The sequence below is a fragment of the Petaurus breviceps genome, unplaced genomic scaffold (assembly GCF_028583685.1).
Source record: "Petaurus breviceps papuanus isolate PSGF00001 unplaced genomic scaffold, PetGlider_PUasm1.0 90650, whole genome shotgun sequence".
Taxonomy (NCBI): domain Eukaryota; kingdom Metazoa; phylum Chordata; class Mammalia; order Diprotodontia; family Petauridae; genus Petaurus; species Petaurus breviceps.
Window position 1 is genome coordinate 1738013 of NW_027187299.1, and position 13100 is coordinate 1751112.

Here is a 13100-nt window from a genome sequence, read left to right on the forward strand (position 1 = left end):
TTTAGCTCTGTCTTTCACAGTTCATCCTAGTGATTCTTTCACTATAATAAATCTATTTTGCCAGTTTCTTTTCATTCCGATTGCACCATTCCAAACCTCATTTATATTGTTTGTGCCTAGACTTCATTCATTTTGCTGCCCATCTGGTCTAGCAGATACCATCTCCAAAGTTAGACTATACCCTAAAGAAGTGGTCTTCTTCTTCTAAAGTCAGTTTGGTCCATCAGAACTTTTCTTGCTACCCTAGCCTATCTCTTAGTCTTCAGAATTGACCTGATCATCTGACTACTAAGTCTTAGGTGTTGGGTGGTGTTCTTTCCATTCTGTGCCCTGTGTTCTTCCCTCTAGCCAAGCAATTATACTTAATATTTTCCTCACTCATTTTGCTGTCCCCCATGTATATTATACATAACCATTGGTGGTACCATTCCTTTCTTACCCTTTAGTCTTAAATTGTGAAGATTTCTTCCTCCTCTTTTGGTAGTACATATCTCTTTTATCCTAAAAAAAACTGCTTTCTGTCTTATGTCTGTGGATCCTTTATAGGCCTGATTCTTATCATTTCCCATTACCTCTGTAAATTTCGCCATGTATTCTCTAGTCTTGTAACTAGTTGGTCCTTTTTTGTTCATATACATATATATATATATATATATAATTTATTTATTCCTCATTGTTTTGGTAAATGTCTGATAGTGTGTATACAGTGAAGACTGACTGAATAAAGGAACCTAATGCTATTTTAAATGTGCTAAAACTGTGCTGATCAAGTGATTTAAATCCTTGAATATCTAATCAATACAGATTTCCCCAAACCATTAGCAACTTAACTTTCACCTTTAAGATAGTTCTAGTCCAGTTAAGATTTCCACCTGGCAAGAGCATCTGAGTAGCTAATTTACTAAGTAACAAAAAAAAAAATCGACATACTTTTATTTAAAGTTTGGCTCTTGTAGTTTCCACGTTTAAATAAAGTAAGCTCTTTTGAATAGTTGCTACCTCTGCCTAATAATATAGATATATATTTTTGTTTTTGGGCGGGGAGAGCAGGGCAGTTGGGGTTGTGTCTTGCCCAAGGTCATAGGGCTAGTAAGTGTTATGTATCTGAGGCCAGATTTGAACTCAGGTCCTCCTGACTCCAGGGCTGGCGCTCTATTCACTGTGCCACCTAGTCTCCCCACCTAACAATATTATCACTATTCCAAAGTAAACTGTGATTTAAATTAGTATCTTAATGGGAAATTTTGGTTTTATGTAGAAAAGTGAGCTGGACCTAGTGGCTAGGATGCCTCATCTGGCATGCACAACTCACCTTCCTTAAAATCTGTGGTCCAGTGAAATTGGCCTTCTGTCTTCTTCAGCTATGGCACTCTTACCTCCCATCTCTGAGACTTTGCACTGCTTTTAACTATGTCTTCTTCATTCATATATAAACTCCTTTTTAGTAGGTGTTGTTTCATTCTTTGTACTTTTATCCCTAATGCCTGGTTTAATGCTTGATATCTAGTAGACACTTAATAAATGCTTGTTGATTGATCAATATTCTGATATTCCAGACCACTGAGTCACTATGTAATCTGTAAAAGACAATTTGCTTTCTACATTTCAGTTTCCTTTCCAGACCCTCTACTGACCTCATATGGATGTTAAAATATAAGTACAAAACACATTTATTGAGCACCTAATGTGTGAAAAGCACACTATACCCTATACCAGATACTAAGGAAGAGACATAATTTAGACAAAATGATCCCTGCTTTCAGACAATCTACTATTTAAATTCTTTTAATTTATCAGGCATAGGATCTATGTAAAGCCTGTGATTGTGGTATTATTGTAATGTGAAAAATCTCCTGGGTACTTGTCTAGAGTAGGGTTTAGGATACATAGTTAATAGAGCTTTACTTTTTTAATTTACTTTTTCCTAATGGTCATTTTACTTTTCTTACAAACTAGAATAATTTTACAAGATTAGTAGGCAGTGGTGTCAGTTTTTATGAAGGGAAAATAGTTTCTGAGTTTACTGAAATAGAATATGAGAAAGCTTAAACTGCTTTGTTGTTTTTCTTCATGTATCTTAATTTCCTACTACTTATTGCTTGAGTCCAAGTTGATTAAAGAAGACATAGTAGCTAAAAAATCAGTAATGAGGAAGACAGTAGGTAAGTGGTATCCTACTGTGGTAATACTTGTAATTTAGTCAATTTGATAGCTCTTAAAGGATATTCTGACTTGCAGTTAGCGAAAAGGTGATAGGAGTAGTTGGAACTAAACTTTAACAAACATTTTAGTGACCTTGGGCAATCATCATAACTTTTTGGGCCTCATCTGTAGAATGAAGGGGCTGGATTAGGTGAACTTTTAAGATTCCATCCAGTTAATGCCCCATGAGTCTAAGGCATTTTAATTAATCAGTAAGCAGTTATTAAGCTCCTAATATGTGCCAGGCACTGTGTTAAGTTCTGGGACACAGAGAAAGGCAAAAAACAGCCCCTGTCCTAGAAGAGCTCACAGTCATTATAATGGGGGAGACAGCAGGCAAACAACTATGTACAGACATGCTCATATACATGATAAATAGGAAATAATCAGTAGGGGGGAGCACTAGAATTTAGGCCAAAATAACTACTAAAGTGGTTGTTTTTTTTTTAAGCATTAAATAACCATGGATTTGAGAGAACATTTTATTCTTTCAAGATGCAAATGTAAAAACACCTAATGTAAAAAGAAGTGGTTGCATAGATTTGTTAAATTTTCTTAGTCCTAATACAAAGTATATTATTATGATGATTACTACTTATATGTACCTAACTCCTTATTCACTTGAGGCTTTTGAGCCACTAAACACCAAACCCAGATCCTTTTATTCTAGGTCCTGTTATTCTTTTTCTAATATGGACTCTCCATCATTTTTTAATCTTTTTTGCTCAGCTGGTAACAGATAATGATTTTTGTTTGTAAATATGAAGATTCTTTTTTTCTTTTCTTCTAGAAACCAGTTCTAAAACAAGCTCTAACTGTTGTACTTCAGTGGTGTTTCAACCATAATTTTAGTGTTCGACTGTATGCTTTACTAGCTCTTAAGAAAATCTGGGCTATGTGCAAAACTTTGCATGTAGAGGAGTTTGATGCTTTGACTGCTGTTATAGAATCCAGCCTTCATCAAGTGGAAAACATGCATGGAGCAGGGTATGTAAAATTTTGTAATTAGTGCTTTGTTTATTCCTGTTATGGTTAAGCTATAAGATGATATTGGTCCTTTAATATTTTTGCCAGATTGTAGCTGTTTGGTTTTCCTTTATTTTAATGTTGTATTGGATGGACTATGAAGATACTAAAGCCACTTAGTAAATTCTTATCTGTCCATTTTAATGGTAATTGCATTTACTTTGAGTCTGATTTTTAATTTTTGTTAATTTTATGTTCTTAAACTTTTTATTCTTTGTATCATTTTTATATATTTTCAGAAAGAATTTCTGTGAGATTTATACAAAGGTAATAACCAATTTCAGATTTTTGCACAAAATACCATTATGCAGGTCTGAACAAAGGGATCCATAGGAAGTTTATTTTAGTTGTATATCTTAGACCTTTTTTTTTTTGGTCTTTATTAATTTTTTTACTTTTAGTTTACAAGATTCATTACCACAATTCCTTGAGTTTCAAATTTTCTCTCCCTTCCTCCCCCACACCCATGGTGGCATACAATCTGCAAATACTTTCACATTAGGCATTAGTCAGGTTATAAAGAAGGATTGTATCAGATGGAATGAATAATGGGAAAGAGGAAACAAAACCAAACAAGAAAACGAAAAAAAGCAGGTAGTTTGCTTCAATCTGGGTTCAATCGCAGTTCTTTCTCTGGATGTAAATATCTCTCTTCATCATGAGTCTTTTGGGTTTGACTTATGTCTCTGGATTGCTGAGAAGAGTCCAGTTTATCAAAGTTGGTCATCACACATACGTTGTGTCTATAATTGTGTACAAATTCCTCCTGGCTCTACTCTTCTCACTCAGCATCAGTTTGTATAAGCCTCTCCAGGTAAATATGAAGTCCATCTGCTCCTTATTTCTTATTGCACAATAGTATTCCATAACATGCATATACACAACTTGTTCAGCCATTCCCCAATTGATGGGCACCCCCTTAATTTCCAATTCTTTGCTACCACAAAAAGAGGTGTTAATAAATATTTTTGTACATATGGATCTTTTTCCCACTTCTGTGATCTCTTTGGGATACAACCCTAGAAGTAGTATTGCAGGGTCAAAGGGCATGAAATTATTTATAGCCCTTTGGGCATAATTCCAGATTGCTTTCCAGAATGGTTGGATCAGTTCACAACTCCACCAGCAATGCATTAGTGTACCAATTTGTCCACATCCTCTCCAGCATTTGTCATTTTCTTGTTTTGTCATCTTAGCCAATCTGACTGGTGAGATGTGGTACCTCAGAGTTGTTTTGATTTGCATTTCTCTAATCAATAGTGATTTAGAGCATTTCTTCATGTGCTTATAGATATCTTTAATTTCTTTCTCTGAAAACTGCCTGTTCATATCCTTTGACCATTTATCAATTGGGGAATGACTTGTATTCTTATATATTTGGCTCAGTTCTCTGTATATTTTATAAATGAGTCCTTTATCAGAGACATAAGTTGTAAAAATTCTTTCCCAATTTCCTACCTCCCTCTTAATCTTGGTTACATTGGCTTTGTTTGTACCGAAGCTTTTCAATTTAATGTATTGTTTAATTTGTCCATTTTGCATTTTATAATGCTCTCTAATTCTTGTTTAGTCATAAAGTCTTTCCCTCTCCACAAATCTGACAGGTAAACTATTCCTTGTTTTCCGAGATTGCTTACAGTATTAACCTTTATACCTAGATCATGCACCCATTTAGAGTTGATTTTGGTATATGGTGTTAGGTAATGGTCTATGTCCAGTTTCTGGCATACTATATTCCAGTTTTCCCAGCAGTTTTTGTCAAATAGTGAGTTCTTATCCCAAAAACTGGGGTCTCTGGGTTTATCAAACAATAGATTACTATAGTCATGTACTGCTGAATCTCGTGTGCCTAATCTATTCCATTGATCCAATACTCTATTACTCAGTGTAGCAGCAAGCACCCCAAGCACGTCCTCAGGGTTTGCTGCCCATACAGGTTCTTGGATCTGCTTTGTTAAAGGAAAGCAACTCAAAATGGGTTAACAAGCTTACTTTAATCAGTCAGATATGTATCGTTTACCTCATTCAGGGGAAAAAGGTCAGCACCCCAAACTTCAGAATATACAGACAGTATTATCAAGACAGAAACAGATCAAGTACACAGATTTCCAAACTGTGCAACCATTACATCCATACCAAACAACATCTGGGTTTCAAAGCCGGGGGACTCTCAACAACGGCTTCCCAGAATTCAGATCAAATCACAGAACACTTCTCAAAGTGAGTCCCAAAATAAAGCTACACATCAGGGCTTATATAGCCTTCTCCTGGCTCAGAGAATGTAACAACCTTATTGACTCACTGGCCAATCTAGAAGTATCTACTGAAAAACAAGCCTCCCTCCCCAGGCTTCAGGTGCATTTTAGCCTAGGGGCAGGGAAGATCTTCCAAATTTGCATTCCCATTACACTCAGCCAGTACCAAGTAGTTTTGATGACTGCTGCTTTATAATACAGATTGAAATCTGGTATAGCTAGTCCACCTTCCCTAGCATTTCTTTTCATTAATTCCCTTGATATTCTGGACCGTTTATTCTTCCAAATGAATTTTGTTACTATTTTTTCTAGGTCTATAAAGTAGTTTTTTGGTAAATTAATTGGTATGGCACTAAATATATAATTTAATTTAGGTAAAATTGTCATTTTTATTATATTAGCTTGACCCAGCCACGAGTAGTTGATATTTTCCCAGTTAGTTAGATCTGACTTAATTTGTGTGAAGAGTGTTTTGTAGTTGTGATCATATAGGTCCTGGGTTTGTTTTGGCAGGTAGATTCCCAAATATTTTATAATGTCTGCAGTAACTTTAAATGGGATTTCTCTTTCTATCTCTTGCTGTTGAATTTCATTGAAAATATATAGGAATGCCGAGGATTTATGTGGGTTTATTTTATATCCTGCCACTTTGCCAAATTTATTTATTGTCTCAAGTAGTTTTTTACTTGATTCTCTAGGATTCTCTTAAGTTTATTATGCTTATAATTATATGCTTATTAATAATATTACTTATAATTCTATAAGATTCTTCATCATAACATCTGCAAAGAGTGATAGCTTGGTCTCTTCTTTGCCTAATTTGATTCCTTTGATTTCTGTTTGTTCTCTAATTGCTACTGCTAACATTTCTAGGACCAAATTGAATAAGAGGGGTGATAGTGGACACCCTTGTTTCACCCCTGATCTTACTGGAAATGCTTCTAGCTTATCGCCATTACATATAATATTTGCTGATGGTTTTAAATAGATGCTACCTATTGTTTTAAGGAAGGCTCCATTTATTCCTATACATTCTAGTGTTTTTAATAGGAATGGATGTTGTATTTTGTCAAAAGCCTTTTCTGCATCTATTGAGATAATCATGTGGTTTCTGCTAGTTTTATTGTTGATATGTTCAATTATACTGATGGTTTTCCTAATATTAAACCATCCTTGTATTCCTGAAATAAATCCTACCTGATTGAAGTGTATTATTCTTGAGATAAGTTGCTATAGTCTTTTTGCTAATATTTTATTTAAAATTTTTGCATCTATTCATGAGGGAGATTGGTCTATAATTTTCTTTCTCTGTTTTATCTCTTCCTGATTTAGGTATCGGTACCATATTTGTGTCATAAAAAGAATTTGGTAGGACTCCTCCTTCACTAATTTTCCCAAATAGTTTGTAGAGTATTTATATAAAGAAACAGTTGTTCTTTAAATGTTTGATAGAATTCACTAGTAAATCCATCTGGCCCTGTAGATTTTTTCCTAGGGAGTTGACTGATGGCTTGTTCAATTTCTTTTTCTGAGATGGGGTTACTTAAGTAATTTAATTCCTCTTCAGTTAATCTGGGCAACTTTTAGTTTTGTTAATATTCATCCATTTCCCTAAGATTGTCAAATTTATGTGCATACAATTGGGAAAAATAATTCCTATTTATTGTTTTAATTTCCTCTTCATTGAAGGTAGATTCACTCTTTTCATTTTTGATACTCATAATTTGGTTTTCTTCTTCCTTATTTTTTTATCATATTGACTAAATGTCTATCAATTTTATTGTTTTTTTTCATAAAATCAGCTCTTAGTTTTATTTATTAATTCAATAGTTTTCTTAATTTAAATTTTACTAATCTCTCCTATGGCTTTCAATATTTCTAATTTAGTATTTAATTGGGGATTTTGAATTTGTTCTTTTTCTAGGTTTTTCAATTGCATGCCCAATTCATTGACCTCCATTTTCTCTAATTTAATCATGTATGCACTCAGGGATATAAAACTTCCCCTAAGAACTGCCTTTAATGCATCCCACAAATTTTGGTATGTTGTCTCATTATTATCATTCTCTTGAATGAAATTACTAATTGTTTCTATAATTTCTTGTTTGACCCACTCATTCTTTAGGATTAAATTTTTTAATTTCCAATTGGTTTTTAGTCTGCCGAAGGATGCATTTAATATTTCTGCCTTACTGCATAGAATTGTGAGGTTTCTATGCCCTAGAACATGGTCGATTTTTGAGAATGTGCCATGAACCGCTGAGAGAAAGTATATTCCTTTTTATCTCCATTCCGTTTTCTCCAGAGATCTATCATACCTACCCTCTCTAAAATTCTGTTCACCTACTTAACTTCTTTCTTGTTTATTTTGAGGTTGGATTTATCAAGTTCAGAGAGGGGGAGATTAAAGTATCCCATTAGTATAGTTTTGCTATCTATTCCTCTAATTCCCTTACCTTCTCCTCTAGGAATTTGGATGCTATACTACTTGGTGCATATATGTTAAGTAATGATATTGCTTCATTCTCAATGGTGCCTTTTAGCAGTATATAGTTTCCTTCCTTATCTCTTTTAATTAGATCAATTTTTGCTTTTGCTTTATCTGAGATAAGGATTGCTACCCCTGCTTTTTTTAAATTTAGCTGAGGCATGATATATTTTACTCTCCAGCCTTTTACCTTTACCCTGTGTGTATCCCTCTGTTTCAGATGTGTTTCTTGTAAACAGCATATTGTAGGATTATGATTTTTAATCCATTCTGCTATCCGCCTCTGTTTTATGGGAGAGTTCATTCCATTCACATTCACAGTTATGATTATTATCTGTTTCTTTCCCTCCATCCTATTCCCTCTCCTGTTAATGCTTATATTTTTTCTCCCCTTCTCCCTTCCCCTCCCCCTCCTTAATATTTTTCCTTTTGACCACCGCCTCCCTCAGTATTCCCTTATAAGCCCCCCTCCCTTTTCCTCCCCTTCCCTCTTACTTCTTCCCTCCCTACTAACCGCCCCCCTTTCGTACCCCTTTCCCCCTCCTACTGCCTGTAGGATATTTTTATACTTAATGAAGTATGTTATTTCTTCTTCACACCAAGAGTGACAGGAACAAATCTCATGCGAAGCTCCTCACCTTCCCAAACTCTTTCCCTTTTATATGATACATTTTGCGTCTCTTCTCCATAGAGTCCTATGCTTAACTGGTTTTTATTCCCTCCTTGCACCAATATCAATGAGGGAAAAGCTCATATAATACTCATCTCCCTCCCTTCTTTTCCTCTGCTATATTGTTTTTATGCCTCTTTGTGTGGCATAATTTACCCTTTTCTACTTCATTCACTCCTCTTCTTCCATTGCAGTCCCTTTGTACCCCTTACTAAGAGTTTTTTTAATCGTCATTTTGTGTATTTTATACTCATACCCTCTACTTGTCTATAAACAGTTTGCTCTTATTAAATAACAGGGTGTGTGTGTGTGTTTTTCTTGTTTACCTTTCTAAGTCACTCTTGCATCTCATAGTTGGAGGTTGAATTTTCCATTGAGCTCTGGCTTTTTCATCAGGAAGGTCTGGAAATCTGTTATTTTGTTGAATGACCATCTCTTTGCCTGGAAGAATATGCTCAGTCTCTCTGGGTATGTGATCCTTGGTTGTAACACGAGCTCTTTTGCCTTCCAGAAAATTGTATACCACTGCATCTGATCTTTCAGTGTAGAGGCTGCCAAATCCTGTGCGATCCTCACTGTGGTTCCTTGATATTTGAATTGTTTCTTTCTGGGCACTTGAAGTATTTTCTCTTTTACCTGGTAGTTCTTGAGTTTGGCCACAACATTTTGAGGACTTTTCAGTTTGGGATCTCTTTCAGGAGGTGTCCGGTGGATTCTCTCAATTTCTATTTTACCTTCAGGTTCTAGTATCTCAGGGTAATTTTCCTTAATGAGCTCTTGGAGAATGTTGTCTAGGCTCTTTTTTTCATCATGATTTTCTGGTAGGCCTATGATTCTCAGATTATCTCTCCTGGATCTGTTTTCCAGGTCAGTTATTTTTCCATTGAGATATTTTACCTCTTTTTCTAATTTTTCATTCTTGTTGTTTTGTTTGACTAATTCTTGGGACCTCATAGGGTTATTTGTTTCAATTTGGTTGATTCTAGCTTTTAGGAAATCATTTTCCTTGGTTAGTTTTTGGAGCTCCTTTTCCATATCATACACTTTTCTTTTTAAGGAGCTGTTTTCTTCATTATAATATTTTTCTAATTGTGCAATTTTGATTTTAAAAGAATTATTCATTTTGTCTTCTATCTCTCTCATTTGGTTTTCAAAGTTCCTTTTGAGCTCATCTAGGAGAGCTTTCTGTGCTTGGGACCCGTTCCCTGTTGATATTTCAGCTGTGGGTGTGGAGTCCACATTGTCTCTCTGTGAGTTTGGTTCCTCCCTCTGAGGATAGTAGGGTCTGCTTTCTACCCATTTTGAGGCAGGGCCCTAGCCATGCCCTTCCTCTAAGGTTCCCAAGCCTTTACTGTTGAGGGTTTTGCCCTGGGGCAATAGTTACTATGTTTTCGGGGTGCAGGAGGGGGGTCAGAGCAGGCAGGGTTCACTGTCATCCTGGTCCTTGGAGGTCCTGATAGGGGTTTTGTTTTTTTTTTATTTCTGGGCTATGGAGAGGTAGTCCCAGGAGTACTTGCTGTCCTGGACAGGGGCCCTGCATTTGGTTCTTACCTTGCTCTTTCCAGTCCCAGCCCTTTGGTGATAAGCCTGGTAGTGGCCCTTGTGGTTGTTGGGACGCCTTGCCCCCCAAGTTGATCACGCCGCTGCCTTCCAGGCCTGCCTAGAATTTTTTTTTAAATCAAATGCTTTATTAACTTCTAATTTGCATCATTCATTTCCGCAAGATTTTGAGTTACAAATTTTCTCCCCATTTTCCCCCTATCCACCACCCCAAAATAGTGATCCCATTGGATATCCCCTCCTCCAGTCTGCTCTCTCCCATATCTTCTCCCACACCCCCTCCGACTGCCCAGTAGGGCATGGTGGATCTCTATGCCCCAGTGCCTGTATATCTTATTTCCCAGTTACATATAAAATAGTATTAATAATAGTGTGTGTATGTATGTATGTATGAGTATAAATTTTTTAAACATTTGATTTTAAAGCTTTGAATTCCAAATTCATTCCCTTCTTCCCTTGTTACCCACCCTTACTGGGAAGATAAGCAAGACAATATAAGTTGTACATGTATAGCTATTTAAAACCTTTCCATAGTGGGTATATTGTATATATTGACTGACTGTATTGTATATTGTATATATTGTATAAAAGACTGACTATATTTCTCTCCCTCCTATCCCACCTCCCACTTGTTCTATTCTCTACTTTGATCCTGTCAATTTTCAAAAGTGGGTGCTTCCAACTTCCCTCCCCCCGAGCCTGGCCTCCCTTCCGTCTTCCCCCATCTCATCCCCTTCCTCCCTAACTCTCTTGTAGGTGAGTTACCCTATTCCTTCTCTAAGTCAAATTCAATGAGAAAAAGGTTGACCCATTCCCTTTTGCCTTCCTGTTCTTCCCCTCCATTGTAACCATTTTCCCTTACTTCTTCTATATGAGGTAGTTTACCCCATTCTGTCTCTCCCCATCTCCTCTCATTATATTCCTCTCTCGCCTCTTAATTTCACCTTTTAAGTATCATCCCTTCCTATTAAATTGGTCCTGTGCCCTTAATCTATGTATACCTGTATACATATATAGACACATTCACATATGTATTCATACACCCATATACCCTCCTATATAGACATATGTATGTATGTGTATGTGTGTGTATATATATATATATATATGTATGTATGTATGTATACACACACATTTCTATTCCCTTCAACTATTCTCATACTGAGAAAATTTTCATAAGTTACAATTATCATTTTTCCATGTAGGGATATAAATAGTTCAACTTTGGTAAGATCCTTATGATTTCTTTTCCCTGTTTACCTTCTCTTGCTTCTTGTATCTGAATGTCAAGTTTTCTATTCAGCTCTGGGTGTTTCCATCAAAATGCTTGAAAGTCTTCTATTCCACTGAATGACCATATTTTTCCCTGAAACATGATACTCAGTTTTGCTGGGTAGGTAATTCTTGGTTTTAACCCCAGCTCCTTTGACCTCCGGAGTATCATATTCCAAGCTCTTTGATCCCTCTGTGTAGAAGCTGCCAGATCCTGGGTTATCCTGATTTTGTTTCCACAATATTCAAATTGTTTTTTTCCTGGCTGCTTGTAATATTTTCTCCTTGATCTGGGAATTCTGGAGCTTGGCTATAATATTCCTAGGAGTTTTCTTTTTGGGATCTTTTTCAGAAGGTGTTTGGTGGATTCTTTCAACCTCTATTTTATCTTCTGGTTCTAAAACATCAGGGCAGTTGTCCTTGAGAATTTCTTGAAGGATGATTTCTAGGTTCTTTTTTTGATCATGGCTTTCAGGTAGTCCAGTAATTTTTAAATTATCTCTCCTGGATCTATTTTCCAGGTCAGTGGTTTTCCCAGTGAGATATTTCACATTGCCTTGTATGTTTTCATTTGTTTGGATCTGTTTAATAATATCTTGATTTCTCATAAAGTCACTAGCTTCCATTTGCTCTAATCTAATTCTGAAAGAATGATTCTCTTCAGTGAGCTTTTGAGATTCTTTTTCCGTCTGGCAAATTCAGCTTTTTAAGGCATTCTTCTCCTGATTGCCTTTTTGAACCTCTTTTGCCATTTGAATTAGTCTATTTTTTAAGGTGTTATTTTCTTCAGTCAGGTTGTTGACTCTCATTTCATAATTTTCTTGCATCATTCTCATTCCTCTTCCCAATTTTTCCTTCACTTCTCTTATCTGCTTCTTAAAGTCCTCTATGGCCTGTAACCAGCTTATATTTTTCTCAGAAGCTTTTGATGCAGGAGTTCTGACTTTGCTGTCTTCCTCCTTCCATGCTTTGATCCTTTTTATCCCCAAAATAGGAGTGTAAAGTTGGGTTGCTCTGTTTGCTTTGCTTCCCTCATTTGGTCACGTTGCCAGTGAATTACTTGACTTTTGGGCTTTTCGCTACAGTAGGACTCTGCTACAAGACAGGGGAGCTTCATCCCAATCGCTGGGGTTTTCTCAGCTGCTGAAGGTGTTAGTTGGGTGCCCTCTCAACAGCCTCCATATGCTCTCGCAAGCTGGTCGCATACCCCAGGACCTCCACCCTAGACCACAATCCAGATCCAAGCAGGTTAAAGCAAGAGCAATTACCCCTCACACTGGTGCTGGTCTCCCTACAATCTGCAGGCCAGGAGCTAAAGCTGAAAATGTTCAGGGATTAGAAATGGAGTCTTTGTAAGAACAGCAAGGAGGCCAGTGTTACTATATTGAAGAGTCCATGGGGGGCAGGGTTCCCTTTTATAAGGTATAAGAAGATTGGATGTATTGGGGAAGAGGTGCAGGTTTTGAAGCGCTTTGAACCCCAAAAGAGGATCCTGAAGGTGATAAGAAGTCTCTGAAATGTATAGTTTTAATAGTTGAATGGAAGATGGACTAGAGTGGAGAGAGGCTTGTGGCAGGCAGAACAACCAGGATGCTGTTGCTCTAGTCCAGCTGTGAGGTAGTTGGGC

The 13100-nt window shown here is 36.5% G+C and overlaps 1 protein-coding gene across 6 annotated transcripts in view; it reads left to right on the plus strand.

Annotated features, from left to right (window-relative positions):
- The window catches only part of TARBP1 (TAR (HIV-1) RNA binding protein 1), a 110052-nt gene that overhangs the window by 79375 nt on the left and 17577 nt on the right, over positions 1-13100 (plus strand). For all 6 annotated transcript variants that reach the window (XM_069064842.1, XM_069064843.1, XM_069064844.1 and 3 more), the window contains one exon: positions 2993-3189. In XM_069064842.1, coding sequence (XP_068920943.1) covers positions 2993-3189 — 197 coding nt within the window. The remainder of the gene's footprint in view (positions 1-2992; positions 3190-13100) is intronic.